At 39.0% G+C, this 24,259-nt stretch overlaps 1 protein-coding gene across 1 annotated transcript; it reads left to right on the forward strand.

Annotated features, from left to right (window-relative positions):
- Positions 1 to 13,206: 13,206 nt before the first annotated feature.
- LOC128860100 (uncharacterized) lies at positions 13,207 to 21,840 on the forward strand. Its single transcript, XM_054097366.1, has 3 exons — positions 13,207 to 13,570; positions 21,260 to 21,478; positions 21,542 to 21,840. Exons 1-3 carry the CDS (start codon positions 13,207 to 13,209, stop codon positions 21,838 to 21,840), a joined length of 882 nt encoding a protein of 293 aa, XP_053953341.1.
- The last annotated feature ends 2,419 nt before the right edge of the window (positions 21,841 to 24,259 follow it).

The raw sequence follows: 24,259 nt of genomic DNA on the forward strand, positions 1-24,259 counted from the left end.
TATTCGTACGGCTTATTTGGTCACGATGTTGCAGTGGATGGGTAAGCAACATATGAGCTTAAATTACTACTGATAATTATTAAAAAAAATTTTAAAAAAAGCAGAAATTTAGAACATTCATTCTTTGACACCGAAAAGTCAAGCGGAATCGCATCACAGATCGCATTGAATTCTCTTAGTGTGCGGGCAATAAGAGCATTACGCGCATAATTCGTGTTAAGAAATCTAAGACGAATGGGTATGTATTGCGCAGAGATCTAGTAGGAATATGAAAGCGAATTAAGAGAAATCAATAAAGAAATCAATTGAAATCCCACGGGAATTATTGGAAGGGATAGGATTTGAGAATTTCAGCGAACTGAGAGTATATTTAAGGAACACCAATTGTACACTTAATTCAATTCTCAATTCTCTAAATTGCAAATTGGTGACAAGGCCTCCAGAAAAGTCACAGTCGGGTGCAACAGCTCGCCGTAGATTTTGTTCACTTTACAATATTCGACGTTTATGTGGATGCCCCAACTAAAGATTCGATTCGTTCGTAGGTATAAACGTTTCGGGTAACAAGTTCAGAGGCTAACAACCCACGACCAAGGCTTAGCCGGACATCGATAACAAATGAAGATATTGAACTTGTTGCTACCAGTTTGCACGATAATCCGTGTCATTCCGAGCTTCTTCACACGAAAATAATGACAATACCTAGAAAACTACTCAATGGGGATGTATTCGCATGTTGGTGCAAGCACAACCGATTGTAGAGTAGAAAGGAAAGAAACAATAAAAAGGAGACACTTTGAATTATTACGCAAACAGTGACGCTTTAGTGAGGTTTATAGCTCGGCGGAATAATCGAACGTTACCTATATTGCGGTGCCTATCTGCCTGTTTGAAAGTCTAGCATCTATCTCTGAACTGGAGCTTGAGTGACTCATAAAATTCACGAACAGTGCGTACATCTTGAGTGATGCATATTTTCGCTTAATAAAACCAACAAAAGGACTCTAATCTGGCACAGCTATGGACCAAATGGTCTCAGCGTGGTTTCGGTCAGCCAGTATAACCTCACTTGGATGCACCTACCAGTCTCGTATTGAGGAACAAAACGCCGTTACCGACAGCAGTTCTCGTGCTCACCAACGTTGATAAATATATCCAAGCTGAAGTTGCACAAAGGTGGCGTAGTATGTTATCCAAACGACGCAACTCTCAAAATTGTGAAGAAGAAATTTTATGATTCCGTTATCTCACTGCGATGGTTAATCAATTGGACGCCACAATCAAGTGACTAGACAAATCCCGATTGGTTTATCTACGGAAACGTCAAGTCTTTGGGCTACGCTGACAAGCCAACCACTTTGAACGAGCTCGAGGCACTATAACCAAATAACACAAATGGATCTTGATATTTGACTTCATGTTTCCCAAAAAATAAAAAAACTTCGATTGCCTTCCAAGTTCAAATATTGACACCTTTCTTTGGATGTGTATCAATAATCGGAAACCTTTTGTCAGCATCGTAAGGAAGTGGTTATTATTTATTTAAAACAAACAACAAAAAAGTAAATTTCGTTGAAGGGTTTAGTAAATAGTAAGTAGATATTTGGCAACACCAACAGCTTCGTTAAAAAGAAATCTTCAAGAGGTATGGTAAGAATCTTAAAGTTCGTTTTGTGAAATCTTATGTATGTGTGATCTGTGTTTTTATATGGCACGGAATGTTGGACACTCAAAGTCGCAGGCATGAATAGACTTGAGGCCTTCGAAATATGGATTTTTAAGCGAATTTTGAAAATTTCGTGGACCGATCTGGTAATAAATTATAGCGCTTTTCAAAAACCACACAGGCTTGCGGGACTCAACTTAATAATGGTGCCCACTTCAGCTTTCCACGAAGCTTATTGGGGGTTGAACCAAGCTCTTACTTGCCCTTACTTGCGATGTGCGTCTTAATGTCGTTCCACAAATGGAGGGGCCTACAGTTTTAAGCCAACTCCGAACGGTAAATGGTTTTTCTTTTTTGGTATGAAGATCTTTTTCATGGCACAAATAGACTTGGTAGTTTGCCAAAGCCTGCCGAGGGGCGACCGCTTTTAGGAAAATCTTTTTCTTTCATTTGGTGCTTCGTGGCCGAGGGTTTCGAGTCCGTGCACTTCCGAATGGTATTTATGCACCAGCTCATTCAACTGCGGTGTTCGAAGAGACCGAGAGAATTTTTTAAAATAGTGCAAATAGTTAGAGTAGTTAAGGAACTCTATTTTAATTTGATATTATCAGCGAAAAATGCAATAAAATTTCAGCTCACATCTTGATTGACTCACTTATTAAGCGCTGCTACCTAGTAAGTCATCTTATATGGGAGGCTGTGCTAAAAAATTTAAAACCTCAAAGTTCTATTACAGGTAAAAAGCATTTTTTATTTAAAAATTGTTTCATCCAATGCCAAATGTATCTTAAAACCTTATTTCTGCTACTTGGATCCAAAATAGTATTCAAAGAAATACAAAAATAAAAATTATGCGAAGTCTGCCCTTTCACAGCACTTGTTCAGCCCCCTCTTTATCTAATTTTCCCCAATTTAGTGAATGGGAATTTATTGAAAACAAATTGCTTACGTTTAAAATATTTTCGTTTTCTTTTCACACTGACTAGCCTTGTTTCTCCACAATATACATATGTATGTGCGTATGTATGTACGCGTATGTGTTTTGATTGCTGATAGTAATTACTTAAGCATCGATTGTCGATTTTCATGCTTTCATTCACTGCGCATCACCCATTTTCCCATGCAGTCCAATGTGAACTAATTATATATTATATTATATTATTATATTTTTTTTTTTTGTTTTTTGTGGTCAATTGTAAATATTTTATTGAGCCCCTAAGCAAAATTTGTCAATATTTAGTATTCCGAAAGTTGATTTCCAGAATTTTGTTTCGCTGCACTCAACTTTTAATATGCATACCGAATGGTGAGCTCATAAGCTCTTATTCAAACAGATAAAATTACTTTTCTTTTACTTACTTTATACTACTCAACAAATTTCTATCTTTTGAGTTAATTAAGATCGCGCTGAATATCATTCTTTGATATTTATACCTATAATAAAACTACTTCATTCCCATGACAGTCGGTTCTACGTTACCGGAATGACCCGGATTTATATCCGGCCAAGGACTGTTACTCCAGCAGTATTCCCGTCCATGTATGGGAAATGTTCATGCTGCAATAACAACAACCTAAAAATACTTCTGTACATTAAAAAAATGCTCTATAACATCTCAGTTCCCAGTTAAAAAGTCAAATCTAAAATCATGATTTTTTCAGAAACAAAAATACTCGCTTTGACGCTTCTTAATGGTTTAATCAAAACGGCATTATTCTTGATGCAGCTGGCTTTCCTCTAGTACTGGATTTCAGAAGCATCTCGCATACGGTTCCAATAGAAATTTCGCGCATACTCGTAGTAGGCTAACATCTTTCCGGTAAGACTTCTCAAATGCAGCATTATTTTGATGACAGCATTCTCCGTGCTCATCATTAACTGGAAACGTTTTTTCCGGAAAAAGTTCAAATGCGAATATAGAAAATGCAATTTTAATGGAGTGTTGCATTATATTTTATTATATAATAAGCAATCCAAAAAAACTTTTTGTACGGCAATAAAAACTTGTTATGCTTATTTTTCCACATCTCTAAGAATAAATAGAAAAGATGAATCTTCAATTCTTTTTTTAATGTCTGTGCCAACGAAAGCATACTCTTTATTTTTTGCCCCACTAAGCTTGAGAATATTTTGTTCGAGATATGGAATGCAGAACTATCTTAGATGGCACATCAGCGGTGAAAATACCTTCAGACTATGTCCAAAGGAAAGAACCGGTTTTTTCTTGTAGGTTCAAGATATATTTCGTTCTGCTTTTTGCTGCGTAATAGTCCCACTCAAAAGCTATGACACCAGTGCTAACTCAGGTTAATGTCGTTCGAGACTTGCCCATAAACGCAACCAAGCAAAAACGAGTGAGAAGTACGCGAAGCGTTTTGAGGCGGTATTTTTATGCACGCATTCGAAAGGGACGAAATTATCTTATGCCGCGGCTGTACAAGTAATTAAAAAACCAGAAAAGTTTGTTGTGGTGGGGAATCAGCGGTATAAAATGTTAATGACTTTTCCGAGCGCGGCTTGAAGCGAGGGACGACAACAACAGGATAAAGTGATCGTCCAACTTTTTAAGCGGGACCCTTCTTTGCGATTACGCCAAGCAACCACAATTCTTGCTAAAAAGGGAATAGATGTGAGTATCAACACTATTCGATGGCGACTGAGGAGGCAAACATATTCTACCGTCCCACATCATCAAAACCACTGCTCTCAGAAAAACACATTGAGAAACAACAAAACATATGTGGGGAACTATGAAAACGCCTCTTGCCTGATAGCCAGTCCATGATTTAAAGCAACTCGTTCGTCAAGTTCGCAAAATCTAGTTCTGTTTGTCGACGAGCTACGCAGAAAAGCTGATTCATAGCATGCCGAGAAGATGCCATTGAGTAACTGCGACTCGTAATTGTGTACCTACTTTCATGTCAAAAAATGTTAAATATATATCTTTTATACTTCATGAATAGTCGCAGTTCCTTTTTTCTGACACAGAATATATATACAATAAAGGGAGTCCTTCTTAGATGTTTGGCAGAGCTCCTCCTCCTATTTGTGGTGTGCCTGTTGATGTTGTTCCACAAATGGAGAAACCTACAGTTTCAAACCGACTCCGAACGGCAGGTATTTTTTATGAGGAGCTTTTTTATGGCAGAAATACACTCGGAGGTCTGACATTGCCTTCCGAGGGGCGACCGCTATTATAAAAAACTGTTTCTTAATTTTTATCTTTCACCGAGACTAAAACCTACGTTCTCTCTGAATTTCGAATGGTATCCCATTCAGCTATGGCGGCCGTCCTTACGTTAAACGAAAATTTATAATTAACGATAAATACAAACATACAAAATAAATTATATATGCGTATATACAGCCATGGACAAATAAATAGCACAAATGTGAACCTTATATGTTAAGCTAAGTTTTTAGTACGAACTCTGCTTTGCTCAAATAAATTTATTTGTTTACATTTATTACCGTTATTAACCTTACATTTATGCGAGGAATTTACCGTTTTTTTTTTTTCAGTGGAATTTTTTGCGTTATATTTTATTTATGCTTATTGTTGTTTTGAAGTCGACACAAAAATAACACAGTTTAACTTGTGCAGCGGAGAGTAAAGCTTTAATATTGTTTCAGTTTCAATAAAATTTTAAAGTAATTACTAAAAATGAGACGTGGGAAACGTTGCACACCGGAGAAAAGAGCTCTTATATACCGTATTAGTCAAAACGGAAAAAGCTATGCAGAAATAGCTGTAAGGATGATGTGCTCTCGGAAAATGGTTTATGATGCCCTTAATTTGGTTCAGAGAGATTCATACTATCTAAGCAAAAGAACGGAAAGAAAACCAAAGCCGCGAAAAACTGATGTTAATGTGGATAGAGCTATAATACAAGAGCAAAGCAGATCCTTTTAAGTCAGAACGGCATATTATGATTGAAATAAACCAAGAATCTGGTCTACAGGTGTCCAGACAGCTTGTAGGAAGGCGAAAGCTGTTTGGCCGCATAAGCAGAAAAAAACTACTTCACTCAAAAAGACATATCAAAAACCGACTTGCCTTTGCAAAAGTCCACAAAGACATATCAATTCAATTTTGGAAAAAACGTACGATACTTTGGAACGACCAAACCAAAATAAATGGATGGTGGGAAAACTATTGTACGTCGTCCAAAAAATCAAGCGGTAAATCTTACATTCACAAAAAAGACAATTAAACACGGCGGCGGAAGCGTCACGGTTTGGGGAGCTTTTTCCTGGCATGGTGTTTGGGACGATTGTTCGCGTAGTGGGTAAAATGGATTGATTTCGGTATCTGGATATACACAAGAATAAAATGGAGCCACTTGTGTTTGCGTTTATGCCATTTAATTGGACACTTATGCAGGACAATGAACCAAAGCATACTGCAAAAGCAGTGAAGCAATGGCTCAGAAGAGAAAAAATTAATGTACGGGATTGGCCGGCGCAGAGCCCTGATCTCACTCCAATAGAAAACTCGTGTAATGACGTTAAGGTCAAAATCGCTAACAAAAATTTAAGAAATTTTGATGATTTGTGGGCCGCAGTTGAGGAGGCTTGGTACTCTATTCCAAAGGAAAGATGATTCGAAGCCTGTAGAAAGCATGAAGTGACGGCTTGAAGAAGTAAACAAAAACGGGGGATATAGTACAAAATACAAATCTGATAACACAATATTATTCCTTAACTATCTGATTTGTTTTTAGGATGTGCTATTTATGTGTCCAGGAGGTTTCGTTAGTTATCAACGTGTTCGTAAACTAAATCAGAACTGACATTCTTTTTGACCATTTTTTTTTTTTTGTTTTAAAGTGGAAGTAAACAAGATTTTCCTTTTTTATGTTACTTTTTCCCCAATAAAAAATAATTATTTAGAAACATATTCAACTCTTTGCTTTCAAAGTCTGAATGTGCTATATATATGACCATGGCTGTATCTATATATATATTTTTTTTTTTTTAATTTTGTCTGGAAATTTTTCACATTTTATATTTTATGTGTCACAAGTCGACAAAACTTGCTATTTTCAATATTTTTAAATCTGAAATTGACGAAACAACTACCACTGGATTACAAATCTCATTCAACCTGTGTATAACTACTTTCAGCGCATCCATACTTGCATATTTTTTAGTCCTCACCTTGCTCTCCAAAATGGACCAGATGGAATAGTCCATCGGATTTGCGTCTGGCGAATTCGAAAGCCATTGTGTGGACGAAATAAAGTGTGGAACATAATTTTTTAACCATTCTTGGTTCACACGAGCTTTATGAGACGGTGCCGAGTCCTGTTAGAACATCCATGGTCTACGACCGAAATTTTTGCGTGTCCACGGCTCTAAAGCAGCTTCTAAAACTTTTTCGCGATAAAAAGTCGCATTCACTTTGACACCAGGTTCGATAAAAACGGTTGGAGAGAGTCCATCAGCGGCCACTGCGGCCCACACCATTACTTGCGATGGGAAATTGCTTCGAGTGGTCGTACGTAGGCTCAAATTCTCGTATGAGCGTTCGGTCAAGTAAACATGATCGTTTTGAGTGTTTATGAACTGCTCAATTGGGGAATTTTTTTCATCAGAAAACACAATGTTAGGAAACTCGCCACGTTCGTGCAAGCGCAACAACTCCTTTGCTGTTTCGCACCGAACTTTTTTTTGCTGGGGTGAAAGATCGTGTGCCTTTTGGAATTTGTAAGCCTTGACCTTGAGCTCATTTTTCAATATGCGTCGAATGCTGTCTTGCGATATTTTCAGTTCTTTGGCCATTTTTCTTCCACTTCGACGTAGATTTCGTTCAACTCGAGCCTTCACTTTCCGAACGATTTCTGGCGTTGTTGCGGTTTTTTTTTGTCCACCTCCATAGCGTTTTGCAATGCTACCAGTATCATTGTAACATTTTATAGTACGATACACAAACATTTTATTCACTTAGAGGTGGCTGAGCTCACGAACAATGGCTGGTTGTGATTTCCCAGCCAAATATAACGCTTGAATTCCATCACAGAAAAAAAAATTCAACTAAACTGAGACGCAAATGCTTTTCATGGCTTATAAACAATATATTGGAACAATTTTGACGTTGATGTCATGAGCTGTTTTATAGATACAAGCAGTGCGAAGTTGGTAACACTTCATATCGTTCACCCTGTAGATGTCAATGCATTCCATTACAATCATTCCCAGGTTTTCTCTAACCACAGTCTCCACAACTTTCTAAACTTCATCAACTGCGCCGATTAGTTTTAAGATACTCATCCGTGAATTATGAAATCCAAACAGCGCGAGTTACAATTTGAGTGTCGAGTCTCTTCTAAATTAACCAGCGTGCGATGTGTTAATTTGTTTGAATATCAGGTGGTTATTTCGGCGCTCATAAAATGACAATTAAAGCGCCTTTTTTCTTGTTACCTGAACCGAACCAACATACAAAATCGAAAAATATGCCTCAGCATGCAATCCTCTTCTTTGCATTTCTAGAAGCGTTGTAATTCTGCCTTCATTAGCATTCATGCTAATGCTGTTTACAACAATTCATTTTCTCCAAGTTTCTTCTTTGCTGCTGTGACATTGTAATTAGCTAAAAATTACAAAAAAAATATTTACTGTACTAAGTAATGTAAACACATAAATCACTGCGATGTTATAGCCTCTTGTGGATCCGTTTGTAGTGTCCGTCACAAAATGTGGTTTCGAACGTTGGAGGAACCCCATAAAATGCGAAAGACTACAACGAAATAAAAGATTTCTTTAGAAAGATGGAAGCATAAAATAGTGGAGTCAGTCGAGTGCTGGGTATGTGATGATTAGAGTGGGTGGTTTTGTGAAGACAACATTACTTAATTAATGCACCCGAGTGAGGGAGCTCAGCAACTCGTTGCTAATGACTGTAGCTTCTTTCTGATGACATTAGTAATCATATTGGCGGTATGACGTTGATTTGTGGTTGAAGCGACCGCTATTAAAGCTTCTGTTAAATAACTGCGAAAGTATGTTCCAGTAGTGGCCGGGACACAGTGGCCATATTCGGTTCAAAAGCGTGCATATGAAGAGCTTGAAAAAATAAATAAAGTCTGCGCTTTTTCACAACATTCATTTATTTTGTATACAATTTATAGCTGAGACTCGGTGAAAAATTTGTATGTGAGAGCAACACCAAAGTTTTGGCACTAGATTCGACACCAGCGAATATGATTATTCTTCTGCCTTGATTAGCGCGATAACCGCATACGCGATTTTGGCCGAGTTTAACCAAGCGCGCCAGTCATTTCTTTCTTGTGCTAACCGACGCCAGTTGGACACTCCAAGTGAAGCCCAGTCCTTCTCTACTTGATCTTTTCAACGCGGAGGAGGCTTTCCTCTGCTACTACCAGCTGGTATCGCATTGAATACTTTCAGAGCCAGAGCGTTTGTATCCATTCGGACGACATGACCCAGCCAACGTAATCGCTTCTTCTTTATTCGCTACGACAATCACCGTTGCAAACGTGCAAACGGCCAAAAAACTTCCGCAGAATCTTTCTCTCAAACACTCCCAGCGTCGCTTCGTCGGATGTTTCCATCGTCCAAGCTACTACGCCATACCTTAGGACGGGCATGATGAGTGTTAGTTTTGTTCGTCGAGAGAGGATTTTACCACTCACTTGCCTACTTAGTCCGAAGTAGCATTTGTTGCCAAGAGAGACTCTCCATTGGATTTCAAGACTGACATTTTTATCGGTATTAATGCTGGATCCTAAAGCAAGTCACTTACAACCTCGAAATCATAATTTTAAACAGTGACGTGGGTGCCGAAACGACTGTTTGTTTGATGTCAGGAGTTACTTCATTTTGTCATTATTCACCACGAGACCCATTCGCTTGGCTTCATTTCGTGCTGTCGAATGCAGCTTAGAAATCGGCAAAGAGATGATGTGTATCGATTCTCCTTTCATGGATATTGTTAAGACTTAGCGTATTGTGAATATCTGATCGATTTGTTGATTTTACAGGAAAACGCCCCAGTCTTGAAACTTTCTTTAAGCCGCCGGACTTTCTGGTAGAATTTTCTGTCGTTATTCCCAGTTATTAGCCAGTATCTCAAGCCCCTCGCACTCACGCATTTCGGCCTCCCTTTTGTTCTGTCTGATAATACGTCTCTCCTCTTTTCATAACTTCCGGTAGCGATCCCACATGGCTCGCGTTCGCAGCGTGTTTCTATAGACAGCACCCTTTCTTTCCGCGGCAGCATGGCACTCCTCGTCGTACCAACTGTCATTTCGGGCTCGCCGGGCTCCAATTTCTTCTTCGGCGATGGTACGTAAAGAACGAGAAAAGTTGCTCCATTGGCCGTGCTTGCTCTCCGAGATAGTACTGGATAGTACTCTCCGAGAGCAGAAGTGAGAGTCGGGCGTTGAATCGTCTAGCTGTCTGTTGCGATTGTAGCTTTGCGATGTCGAACATTCTTTGTGTAGTTAGACGTACGAAGTTTTCTAATGCTTCCTGCAATATTTTTTGGGGTATATAGTAAAGAGCAGTTGAGAGAGTGTGCAGTCTTGTTGGACACCTTTTGATATCGGTATATTTTAAGTGCTGTCGCCATCAACTATCCTCTATCATCAACTAAAATCGCGCTGTTTGGTGATACTTAAATTCTAAAAACCGATTAGCCCAAGCTAATGCGCATAATGTGCGGTGGCCGTCGTAGTCGAATGAGTTGGTACGTGACTACCATTCGGAAATCGGGAGCACGTAGGTCCGAGTCTCTATGAAACAACAAAATGAAGAAAAATTTGTAATAGCGGTGGCCCCTTGGTAGGCAAAGGCAAGCCCCCAAGTGTACTTCTGCCATGAAAAAGTTTTTCATAAAAAATATCAGCCATTCGGAGTCGGCTTAAAACTGTAGGTCCCTCCATTTGTGCAACAACATCAAGACGATGCCACAAATCGAAGGAGGAGCTCGGCCAAACAATTATTTATTTATTTTTTATGAACGTTGATTTTAGCCAGTCTAAAGGATGTTGGCCTAGATCATATACATAATTGAACAATTTTACTAGCAGTTGTAAATTATCCTCATCTATAAGTTTCAGAATTTCAGATGGAATTTTATCAGGGCTTTTAGTTTTATTTAATTTCATATTTTTAATAGCATTTGCGATTTCGGAGATATGTAGGCTGAACTGGATTTGTTTTTCTTAGAATTTTATGTAGAATCGAGTATGCGCGAACCGATGTCGAAAAAATCCGTTGTATTAACATAAATTATTATATATTATTATTATTATTTATTAACAAATTAAACTAAATTAATTACGTTTATATTGAAAAAGAGCAGGTGGCTCTCCAGTCGGGATGTGTTGATGTGTGTCAATAGTGTGGCCAAGAAGTATCCGGGAGAAATTTTAGTTGTATTTTCCCTACGCCGGTGGGTTGTTGTGGGGGTACATGCTCTCGGTTTATGGTAGTGTAGTGGTGGTGGGTGTAGTTTAATTTAGTTGGCTCTAGTTTCGTTCTGGTGTTGAGATATCGTTTAATAGCTGGCAGGATATTTCTCTTTTCGCATGGGGGACCTTTTGTTTTCGTTGCTGATGAGGCTTGTTTGGACGCACTGTCTGCCATTTCGTTATCATGAATTCCTATATGGCTCGGTATCCAAAGTAAGCGTAAGGCAAGGGGGCTTTGCCAATGAGCGTATCTCTTATTCTGCTAATGGTGGATGAATTGGATAGCGGGTTAAGAACTGTTTTGACCATTTTCCAAGGCCATGTTATTGCATGACAAACCGCAACAGCTTCTGCAGTAAAAACAAATGAACAGTCCGGCAAAGTTTGCACCCGTAAAGTGTCTCCGTTCCTGTCAACCACTGCAAAGCTGGCTGGTACGTTATCATATTTTGAGCCATCTGTGAACCACGAGGTTCAATTGTCATACAGTAACCCACCATAATGTGCACATATGTAGTTATAAATCACTTTTTAGGTTTTAAAAATTCTTTGAAATATTTCATGCACCAGTGTAATTTGCCAATAAGCCCACTGTGCAGTGCCGTTAGGCGCACTGGTGGCAATTGCGTCGTTTAACTGTGCGTCAATGCAGCACGCGACAATTGTTACTACTGGTATAATACATACATACATATGTAATTATAAGTGGCACAGCTACGCCTCCACTCATCCACCAACATTTTACACAACCCGGCAACTTCTGTTTTATTTTGTTTTAACGAATAGTTATTAGCCTCATAAATGAAATGAAAATCCAGCTAATTTTTTGGCATTCGAAGTTAGTAGATTTAGACATTAGCAGACAATGTTTTGTCATGAATTGTCTGCGCGCATTATTTTCCTTTCTTTTACTCATTTTTTGCTGCTCGCTTTTCCATTTTATGAGCTGAGGTTTATATCTTTTCAAATTCCGGCACTTTCTCATTGTCAATGTCGCAGTTTTTGCTTAATTATTTTAACATTGTTCGTTGCGGCCTTATTTTATTGCAGATTTATAGTTCTGGTAAGTGTTTCCGACGATGATTTATTTGCGTTGTTTTAGTTCGTTATTTGCGGTTATGGTCAAGGCTTGCATTTTCCCCTTAATTCCCATACTGTGGGAATGTATGGATGCGTGAACGTCGAGATGCATGTGTATGTTAATATTTATGCGTTACATATGTATGTGTATGTGTCGTCGAGCGGAGCAAGTGCTTAAGGGAAAGTGCCAGTAGGGCGGTTCGAAGTGAACCGCTGCTCCTTCTTCTTTCTCTCTCTCTCTTTCTCTTCTTGCCATCTGCGCAGCAACTAAACTTTCATTTTCAAAACGTCGACTGTGAGTCCGGCACTTTACTATTTGGGTGGTGGCTTTAGTGGTTTGGACTGACCACCCAATCGTATACACTTCACTGAATTTGGAAATGTACGCTGCTGTCAATACTTTGGTTAATTATGTTTAATTGTTGTTGTGAATTTTTCATTTTCATTTTTATTGCCACTGAAGCATTTTAGTGATTCTTGACGGTAATCAGTATGCCATGCACTGGAAAATATGCGTGAAAGAGAATTCGGTATCAGAGGTATATAAAAATTTAATTTTAACAGTTATTACGTTGGTATTAGCAAAAGTGGCTTCGCTCTGCTTCTTACCCCTCCAATTCTGCTTTAAGCTACTGCCCCGAAGCGAGCGTCGCGGCCAACGTGAACGCGTATCGCGCGATGTTCCTTTCATTTGCTGCAGTTCCGCTATGTGCCGCCACAGTGAAAGGGAATCAACAACAGCTGGCCGCTGCTGCTACCGTAAACATTAGCACTGCTGCTGCTGCTGCTGCCACTACTGCTAACTATTTACTTACCGCAGCATTTTAGATAATTTCGTTTCCAGCATTTTGCCGCAATTTCTGTATTGCATTTTTAGTATCGTATAAAATTGAGATCACTCCAAAGTCGATCAACAGTCGTTGGTTAGTAATAGTGTGGCATACAACAGCTGCTAGCCGCTACACAAAGTCAGTCATATTGAAAGGTTATACACACATACATACACACGCGCGCTTGACATGCTGCCACGAAGGACTATGGATTATATATTTTATTTTGGATTTTTTGTTTTACTACTAAAATGCACGGATGCAGCCATTGTGCCCAACTCTGAGGACACCATAAGTGAGAATAGCATCAAACCACCGCCCGCGTCACATCTCACACCTTCGGAAACAGCGAGCACGAACAGTAATAAACATGACACGATGAAACGTGCTTTTGAGGAGTGTCGCACACAGTTTAGTTGGATGTGTTTGAAAATTGAATTTGTGAAAATTATGGAGCGCCTGACCGAAAAGGATGAGCTTTTGTTGGTGCCCGGCATCAGTGTGGTGCGAAATGTGAATGCGTCGGAAGTGAAGAGCAACGATTTAATGGCAGGTTAGTGGTAAAAGAGGAGAGAGGAAGTACAGCACGAAAAGTTGGGACATTTTATAATAAAAAGCTTAGAGTGTACTTGCAATTCCGCGGTTGGGGGAAAAAGGAGCAAAGCAAACAAAGCGCACCAATTGGAGTATTTTTTAATAAGTTAGGTGAAAAAGAAGAGAGTGGGGAAACAAAAAAAAAAGTGTTGGCGTTTTTATAACACAGCTAAAATTAGGCTAGAAAAAAGCGGAAAGAGGAGAAATAAAAAATGAAAAGTTGTTGTAAATCAAAAATTGGTCGAGTTTGAAACCAATTAAGCCATTACAGGCTGCACATCACAGCGGTGAAAGTGTGAAATCATTTGAGTTAGAAACTAATAATTATGTGCTATTAAAATTTCACTATTTGTTCCTCATTTGGAAGCGGGCACATACTTTTTTAGTTAAGATCAGATTTTTCGGATAATCGAAGTTTTGGAGATATTCATCTCTGATTCCATGAATTTCAACGATGATTTCGGTGCATTTTTGATATATTTATTTAGTTTTCGGTGGTTACTGGTTACAACCATCTCTGCAACGCGTGAACAACTCATGAACTCTGGCACGAGATAGACAATCATCGCCCCAAATTTTGTTTTATCAATTCAAATGTTTCGGTTAACGTTTACCAAAAAATTTCTTTGTTCGAAAATCTTTTTTGTACCGACGCTTTAGACGCAATAATTTCGCTTCAACTGAGCCGAATGTCACCAAGCTTTCACTTGAGGTCAGCTAGGGATGTAACTTCCAATGCACAACCTCATTAAAAAGGTAGCGCAATCAAAAACATTTATATGACGCCAGTCTTGTTTATTTTGGACTTCAACTTGTAGGAATAAGAGGATCAAATATAATATGCCACATTGGCTTAGAAATTGTTAAATTTTGTTTTTTGATTTTTTATATTTTTGATTTATATGTGATTTACTATTTCATTAGTCATATTTTAATAATTATTATTTTAATTTTTATTATTTACGATATTACTTATCTCACCAAAAGCTACTGATACCAAAAGAAAATTTGCGGCATTATTTCTATGATGAAAAAATTATGAAATTAGTTAATTGAAGAAAATTATGCGGAATGCATATTTAAATTTGATTTTAATTATCAATGAAAAAAGTAGCACTTCCGCACACAGAAAAGTATATGGGCTTACTTTAAAATAAAAAAGAATTCACCGCAGTAATATTAATTTATAATCGCTCATTTATTGCCAAATTATAAATTCGTTCACTTACTGGTTATATGTAACAGAAAAATTTTGTTGAAACTGAAACATTTGCGCATCGAAATTTTCGAAATAAGTGGAGAAAGAAGCGATTTGGCATAACTATCCCTGTACCTAAACAAACGAGAAGTAGCATGAATTTAAAAATAAAAAATAAACCTAACTACAGTGCATTACTCTCTGAGTGCCATTGTAATGGAAGTAGTCCGACAAAGAAGTCAAAGCTTGTGATCAGTTTGAATAACATAGTCTGTATAGATTCCTTGGACATAGTGGACAAACAGATATTATCGTTAGGGGATTTTTTTCAAACAACCCATTCCAAACTTGAAACCAAGCCTTGCCTTGTAATCTACTGGCCTAACATTACCCGCACTATTTCTATTCTTATGCTGTTTTGTTGCCTCTGCTTAGCATCAGTTTTGGTATCAAGTGTAGGCTGTTTCGTATGCCCTTATTTACTCTCTCTATAGCGATCGTGATTCTCGAGCTGGTTTTGCTTGTACTCAGCATTCGCACATACATAGCGCTGACTTTTGTGTGCATTCGAATACTTAACTTACTTGATGAGTGTAAAATTTTTGGCCAAGGCGCTTTTCAAAGGCTTAACTCAGTGTAAAAGTGTATATGTCTGAAGCTACATTTCTTAATCACCTAATTCATAATTACATTTTTATGAGTTGAGCGATGTACTATCTGTGATAGCATTGGTATATCTCCAATTAAAATTAGTAGACCTCGTCCAAATCTTCCTAGAAGAAGCGATGACAATGAAAGATATTATAAGATGGTGGATTCAATGCTTCCTGAGGTCAGCAGTGAGAGCTTATAATTTGCCTTGTATCCATTAAGAAGATATATACTACTGTGGGCAAGAAGTAAGGTGAATTTGGTTGTAAAATGAAAAATCTTTATTTATTCTTGTAAATCAATGTCGATGAAATACACCAACGATCTTTTCCAATCCCCGAAACATGCCAAATAGTCCATTTCCGGTATAGCCATCAGCACCTTCTTCGATTCAGCTTTTATCTCCTCAATCGACTCGAAACTCGTTCCCCAGAGTGGTCTCTTGAGTTTTGGGAATAGCCAGAAGTCACACGGAGCCAAATCAGGCGAATACGGTGGTTCCGGAACGATATGCGTGGAATTTTTGGCGAAATGGTCACGAAGAACGAGTGCAGTGTGAGACGGTGCATTATCGTGATGCAAAAACCAAGAGTTGTTGACCCATAATTCTGGTCTTTTTAGACGAATTGCTTCACGAAAACGACGCATAACGCTCAAATAATATTCCTTATTAACAGTTTGGCCAGGTGGAAGGAATTCATAGTGCACCACACCACGAAAATCGAAAAAACTGTCATCATGACCTGTATTTTTGAACGACTTTGATGTGCTCTTTTCGGTCTGGCCTAGCCTTTAGCACGATATTCGCTTGATTGGTCGGTTGGTTCAGGGTCGTAAGCATAAATCTAAGTCTCATCTCCCGTAATGATGCATTTGAGCTTGTCCTGATAGTCTGAAAGCATTGTTTCACACACATCAACGCGACGACTTTTTTCCAAGAAATTGAGAGTTTTCGGTACCAAACGAGATTTGACTTTTCGTAGGCCCAAATGGTCTTTCAAAATGGTTTTTACAGATCCTTCTGATATTCCGATCATATCAGTAAGGTCTTTAATAGTCAACCGACGATTTTTGAGCACTAACTCCTTCACTTTATTGACATGTTGGTCATCTGTTGCCGTCGATGGTCGTCCGGAGCGCTCCAAGTCATCAACACATTCTCGACTCTCTTTGAAGTCTTTGTACCACTTATAAACATTTTTCTGCGACATGGTCGAATCACCAAATGCGTTCTGCAGCATGCTACACGTTTCCGCAACCGAAATTTCATTCCGCAAACAAAATTTGATGGCACTTCTCTGCTCAATCAAATCAGACATTGTAAAAATCGAAAAATGCACTGTTGGTCGTTTGGTAAACATAAGCGTAAATAACAGGTGGCGCAAAATTAATCAATTATGGAAAGATTAATAATATTTGCAAATATCGTCCTACGGCAATAATATTTGACACTTGTGAGCTAGACAGCTGCAGCATACAAATAGACAAGCAATGGAGCACGTAAGGGTCAAAATAAAGACTTCCGTCATTCAAAATAATTTTTTTTTTTTTTAGTAAAAAGTTGAATGGTTAATTTTGCGCCACCCGATTAATTTTGCGCCCCCCCTATATTACTGATAATGACATTCACATGAAAGTTGGCCCAGATGTTATTAACAGTGCTGCCTACCCATGAAAAAAATAACTAGAGCGAAATTTTAATCCGGCGAAGTTTGACAAATAAATTCACCTTACTTTTTGCCCACAGTTAGAAGGCCAAAGAAAAGTGAATTTTCCTGAATTTTTTCTGAAAAAACTTTTAAATTTGTTGATCTAAAAATTTGTACACATATTATGTTATCTTTCAACTGTACTTTAAGACTTAATACATATTAGTAAAAATATATATTTGGAAAGGTGCTACAGCTGATCTTCGGGAGCTTTTCTCAAAAAAGACGTTTTGCAGTGACCACTTTATCTCTGAACTGGATCCTCTATAATTAAAAACCCAAACAGATTTCGTTAAAGTAATGTTAAATATAGTAATTAATCGAAGGAATAAGCAAAATAAATTTTTTTTACAAAATGGCGGTTTCCCAAAAAAAAAAAAACAGATCGACTTTTGGCCAAAATTTCGGCCTCAATTGTTTATAAAAAAAAAAAAAATTATCGGTGAGAAAAAATCGTCGAAGCTATTTAAGAAGCTCGTGTGAAAATTTGAGACTAATCGGCTTAGCCGTTTTCGAGTAATGTTAGTCACCGACTTTGAAAACATAATTTTGAGAAAAACGCTACAGAGTAGCAGATCTATACTCTCACTGTCTTTTGTTTTTACTGCAATTAATTCACTGTTGAGTTCTGTTACGGAGAATTCATTTTCATTTGGCTACTAAAACTCTGCGACCTCGAATTATGCGCTTAATACTCCTATTGCCTACTCACTAAGAGAATTCTATGTGATCTCGATTACTATTCGGCTTGATTTTTCTGTGTCAAAAAAAGAATTATATGAATTTTTAACCTCTTGTTTCACTTTATTTAAAATTTTTTTTAGTAATTTAGACTCATATTAACATTAAGAGGATCAAAGTCCATGCCTTCTCTGTTTTTCAATGCCGGACAGGGGCCGTACCAGTGTGGTGCTGGCATAGGTATTATAACGCATTACCACGGATGACTCCAGGACCGAGCACGGCTCCGGTTCTAGGGTCTATGTGGAATCCAGCAGGACAAAACTGCACTTTGCTCTTGTAATGCATGCATCTGTGTTTCAAGCGAAGGTGTAAGCTAATCAAAATGCAATGAACTTTGTTGTGGAAAACAGGTTGAGAGGCAGGTCTACATGAGTCTCCAGTGACAATCAAACTGCGCTCATAGCCTTAGACAGCCTCCCAACCACATCAGAGGTAGTCGAGTCCTGTAAATCCAGGTTGAACAATGTCGGTAGACATAATAGGCAGAAACTAACATGGGTCCCGGGACACGTGAGGCGAACTTCTTTAGGCCGGAGCCCGTTCCGCCTCTCTCTTCTACAGTCATCAAAGCCACGATTAGCAAATGGGTTACTACAACCCACAAGCGAGCTTGGCAGGTTTAAAGAGGCTGCAGATGGACTAAACTGATGTTACCTGTCATATTCGATCAACAAATCCTCTGTCATAAAGCAGAAAGGACTGCAGACAGCTGGTTGGAATGATGATGGGCTACTTTCTGTCTACTCTGCCCAGCTTGTGGGGAGGAGGATGAGACGGCAGACCACTTTCTGTGCAGACCACCGGAAAATCAGGCTTGAGGTCTTTGGCACTGATGTGTTAAGAATCGACTACCTTGGCTTCTTGGCAACACAATATCTACTCAGATTTCTTCGGAGGTTGGGTAGATTAAAAGAAAATTAAACGGGAATCCGAGTGTAGTACAATGGACTTAATTGTAGCTGAGTGTAGACCCGACAAAAACCAAAACAAAAAAAAACAGCTTTAAGAGGTCTGTAAAAACTATTATTATGTTTTAGATTAGAAATAAATAAATAAGACGAGAAGCTCATTTTTGTAGTGAGGAAAATAATTATCAAAAATTCAATCAATGAGAATTTCAAGCGGCTTAAAAATTGCATTTCGTTCTACTAAAAATTAATGGGTCATAAAACTGCGTACCTAAATTTTTTTTAAACTCCGATTAAAAAGTTTGAAATTTATATGAAATTTTTACGAATTTTTGCATCGATTTTGTAAGTGTGAAACTGAGATTATTACTGTATATATATTACAATATATATATATAGTCACACACCAATACTCCCACTTTCAGCAATACGCACTCCCTTACTCATTCTCTCCGAACCTCTCCTGCCTATATTCCTCACATCTCTTCTTCACACTGCTGAATTTGCTTGAAATTGAAACTGAAATTTGAATTGGTCGAGCGAAGGAGCACCAAGAAAATTGGTGGCTCCTAAAACACTCAGACTAAAACGCTCATTGTATTTAAAGCTCTGGCAAGAGGGTAGCTAGTCAAGGAAGAAAGGAGAAAAGTATCAGAGAAAGAGATAGGAAAGAATAGAGACAGAGACAGAGGTAGTTAGTCCTGTGAGAATTTTCCATATTCTTTGCTAAATCTGTAAATATCCTCTAGTTTTAGAGATCGAATGGTACTCATTCTCACGACATCGGAACCCAAAACTCGTAACCGCGCTCTAGCAAAGACAGGTCACTCACAGAGAACTGAATTTGCTTACTAAATAACTTATTTATCCTTTAATGACATTTTCTAAACCAATCTATTTCATAACATGTTGTTACATAACAACAACAACAAATTACATTTTGACTCTCATTATTAGTTTTCACGCTCATATTTGTTAACTTTCATCTCTCTTCTTATGAGAGAAGTTTGTTAACTTAGTTGTAAGGATTATTTAACCTTGGAAGTTATTAATAAAGCTACCATCGAAAAGAACGGATTAGTATTACATCCTTTGTTACATAACGCACTATATTTTAAACAAAATAAAATTTTAATAAAAAAAATAGCTAAGTAAATAAAGAAAAGCTTGTCGATGTCAATAATTTCAGGGCTGCAGGCGTATTGCTGCGCAATGAAGGCAACCAAACTCTAAAAGACTTCGCAAAACAAGCCGAATTTATTACGGTCCGCACTTTAAGCATTTATTTAAGCATATAAATTTAAGGGCATTAAGGAGGAAATCTAAAGACAATGCGACTAAGCTTGAGTTAAATATTTTTCGGATTTTTTTATAAATGAAAGATAGTTCGCAAAAGCTATCTCTGCCAATTTTATCCTTAATTTTTCATCAACAAACTATTTTTTTTTTTATTAAATATTTGTATCAATTTTTGTACACCCACGCTAGGTCCGAGTGGACCTTTTTCCACTCATATACCCTCAAGAGATGAGTAGGTGGGGTGTAACATTTGGCGGCAAGGCATGGCAAACATGTGCACGGATAGCTCGAAGTTGGACGGAAGAGTTGGTGGGGGAGTATTCTATAAGGAGCTCCCCATTAAGCTCAAATTCACGCTTCCGGACCACTGTCGTGTTTTTCTAGCGGAGGTAGCCGCAATTAAGGAAGCCGTGGATTGGTTGCTTACTGCGGTAATTACCGCTGAGAAAGTAAACATTTACTCCGATAGCCTAGCGGCAATTAGAGCCTTGGGCTCGTTGTTTGTGCATTCGAGATTGGTTAGGGAATCTCTGGCTTTTCTCTCGATTGCATGGGAATACTTCGATATCAGGCTCATTTGGGTTCCCGGTTACAGCGGCATAGAGGGAAACTGCTGGGCTGATGAGCTGCCTAGACAGGGAACGTTGGAAACGGTTTCGCTGCGAAATGAGAGGATTGCGGTTTCCTTAAGAACCTGAAATCTGCTCCTCATTTCAACACCTTCTTCTCAGCTGCTCTACTCTCGTCTGGCAAAGATCTCGACATCTAGGCCCTCATTTTTTCGCTACGCCAGCGGATATATCGGGATTAAATATTTTACATCTGGTGAAGTTCATCAGTTGCTTGTTGCTGCTAATTATGTACGTAAATCAGCCACCGTCGGCGTCGTCGTAAGTGCATGCGAATCATCCTCTAACCAAGGCTCCTTCTTCCTTCCTTCTCCGTTCTCCTTTCCCCTGCATGGCATCACAACGGACGAATTTTGAATATTTGTCCAAGTGGGCCCCAAGATAAGGCAGCCTAACCTAACCTAATCTTTATCCATTTTTTGGTATACTATAAGTACAATACATATACTATAAGTACAATACATACATACACCTAAATACTATTTTTTCTTTTCTCTTCTTTTTCCATAGAAGTGGCACGCAGCTACCCCAGCGATCCCAACTCACGCCTAAACGGTTACATTGTGAATAAACTGAGTAGTTTTCTGCAAACCCATTATTTACGCTTCAAATTGATCGACACCGATACAGTGGCGGAGGCGCGCTCGGCTTTGGAAACGGGACGCAAGGGCAAATTTGGTAAAAAGGGCGGCATGGAAGCGCTCATCGCCGCTGGTCTCATGATGAAAGGTGGGTTCATAATTAAATTAAGCATTTTTTTTTTGTTAAATATATTTGCAATCACCTCATCAGGTACACTCATGGCTCTTGGCATGGGTGCCGTGGCATTGATGGCTGGCAAAGCACTCATGACGGCCCTCATGGCTCTAACGCTTTCGAGTATATTGGGTCTGAAGAGCTTGGCATCCGGTGGCGGTGGCAAGTCGACTACATACGAAATAGTTTCGAAACCTGTATACACATCAAGTCATTCGCACTCCTACGATGAGGGCCATGGCGGAGGCCATATGGGCGGAGGTGGCCACAGCGGCAGCGGTTACGGCGGTTATGCACGAAAATTGAACTTGGCTATGCCAAATCATCTGCAGTAAGAAAATACGATTTTTTTGTACATCTTTACGAAAATTATAGTATTTAAGCAAGAATAGTTTTAAACTAGTATTTATTAATTTATTGGACTATGAATAAATTATGCAACTGACTATTTATTTATTAATTAGCATTTGTTTTTATTTACCTCCTTGGAAAATTATAAAAGATGGTGTAGTAAAAAGCCGCACAGAGGTTAGGTAAGGTTAGAAAGGTTGCCTTAAAGCCTATCGTGACACTTGCATTTGATAACCAGATATTTTAAAAGATTCCCAGATCGCACTGCTATTTGGCACGGCTTCTTTCAAGTGTACGACATTCACAGTGGACGTGTTGCACCAACTCAATTTCTTCTTCATTCTCACAAATCCTGCAGAAATCATTTTGAGGTACACGCATTATACTGGCTAGGGTGCCAATAGAGCAGGGTGCCCGTTGTAACACTTGTGAGGATGCTAATATTTATTCTGGATCCAAGCAGACATTTTGTCTTTTCAAGATTCAGTTTTGGCCAGAGCAGTTAGTAGTCAAAGACCACCTTCCACCACCTTGGTTTCCACGATTACGCTGAAGTCAATCGCAGTAATCCGCTCCTTCATTTCCCTCCACTCCAGAGTGGCCGTAGTCTCAACAAAGTGTGGAGTTGTTGGATAAGTTAACAAGCTATTTCATACACCAACCGATAACAACTTTACCAAAACAACTCTGCTTCGTTATTCCCTCATCCCTTCGGTTGCAGACAGAGTGAAAGCGAAGCCGCAGATGAATTGCTTGCGTTGCGCTCATAGTGCAAGACGAACGAGATATAATAAGAGATGAAATAGATTTGTCTTCAAATGAGCAACTGTTTCTAAATGAAGGTCTTGAAGGTGAAACTCAAAGAAAGAAGAATTTATTAACAAAATAAATTTGTCTGGCAAATTTCACCAGGGATCAGTTCTAATCTCTGGCTTTGAGTGGTTTTTCATTGGGAGAGGCGTGAATCCAAACAGGCAGGATTGGATCGAGGGGAAAGTCTGCACCGAAGCATGCACCTCTGTCTTCACTGACGATTCCAAGATGGAATCGGAAATCCGACTCCGGGGGTTTTCTCATAACCAGCCAATATTTCAGTCCCTTTTAAACTGCCGAATACTGCTAGTGTTTTTCAAGCAGAAGTCCTTGCGATCCTGCAGGCATGCAAAATGCTTAGGGAACGCGGGAGCGAGGGAGATATTAACATTTTCTCCGATAATTAAGCCGCGATCAAGGCTCTGACGACGCCATGGTGCAGAACGAAGCTAGTAAAGTAAGGAGGAGATCAAATATCTTGGGTACGCAGGTAACATTTCTCTGATCTGGGTTCCACGTCATAGGAACATAGAGGGAAATGAAATTGCTAATGAGCTTGCCAGGAAGGGGACTGAATTGGACTCAGAGGCCTCCTATCCGGTCAGCGGCATACCCTTGGCAGTTGTCAAAGGGGAACTGCACAAACTATTTCTCAGAAAACCGCAGAAAAGGAGCTCCAATTCTTCATGCACTATTTCAAACACCCTTTTGCCCAAGTACAATACTCGTATACAGAAGACTCAAAAAGTCCTTTAGACTCTTTGTCATTCAATTTCCAAACTCGTAGCTGTATTTACCGGGCACTGAGCGACGGACACACACGCGGAAAAGCTAGCTTTAGGACCCGCAAAAGGAGAATCGAAAAAAACCACCTTGTCGTCGATTTGTTGAATTTGGAATCCCCGCAAAACTAATACGGCTATGCAAAATGACGCTGCTCAATGCCAGCAGCGCCGTCAGAATTGGGAAGGACCTCTCCGAGTCGTTCGACACTAAACCAGGTTTCAGAGAGGGTAACTCTCTGTTTTGGGACTTCTTTAACCTGGTGTTGGAAAAGATCGTGCAAGCCCCGTAACTGAATCTTTCAGACGCAATTTTTCAGAAAAAGCGTACAATTGTTGGCGTATGCCGATGATATTGGGTCTGGTGGTGAACGAGGATAAAACGAAGTACCTCCTGTCTTCAAACAAACAGCCGGCGCACTCGCGTTTCGGCACCCACGTCACTGTTGACCACTATGATTTCGGGGTTGTATGACGCAGAAGCTTGGACGGTAGCAACATCCGATGAGGCGTCCGCTGGAGTGTTTGAGAGATCAATGTAGGCGACGGAACAATGAACTGCATGAGCTTTATAACGATATAGACATAGCGCAGCGGCTCCGTTGGCTGGGTCATGTCTTCCGAAGAGTTACGAGAATTACGAAATTTTTGGTGTTACACAATTTCTGGATAAACATTTTTAAGATGCCATATTTTAATCACTCACATCCCGTACTAAGGCGTACGGCAATGCTAAAAACATTGACATTTACAAAATAAAATTTATATAAGGGTGGAAGTATCTATAGCAAGACATCCGAAATTATTA

The sequence above is a fragment of the Anastrepha ludens genome, chromosome 2, assembly GCF_028408465.1.
Source record: "Anastrepha ludens isolate Willacy chromosome 2, idAnaLude1.1, whole genome shotgun sequence".
NCBI lineage: Eukaryota > Metazoa > Arthropoda > Insecta > Diptera > Tephritidae > Anastrepha > Anastrepha ludens.

What these genes read in the sequence shown, in the direction of transcription:
- LOC128860100 (XM_054097366.1), top strand. Translation starts at nt 13,207, where the DNA reads ATGCTGCCACGAAGGACTATGGATTATATATTTTATTTTGGATTTTTT. An exon ending in GAGCAACGATTTAATGGCAG is followed by an intron (nt 13,571 to 21,259) that starts GTTAGTGGTAAA and finishes CTTTTTCCATAG; the next exon opens with AAGTGGCACGCAGCTACCCC. An exon ending in CGCTGGTCTCATGATGAAAG is followed by an intron (nt 21,479 to 21,541) that starts GTGGGTTCATAA and finishes TCACCTCATCAG; the next exon opens with GTACACTCATGGCTCTTGGC.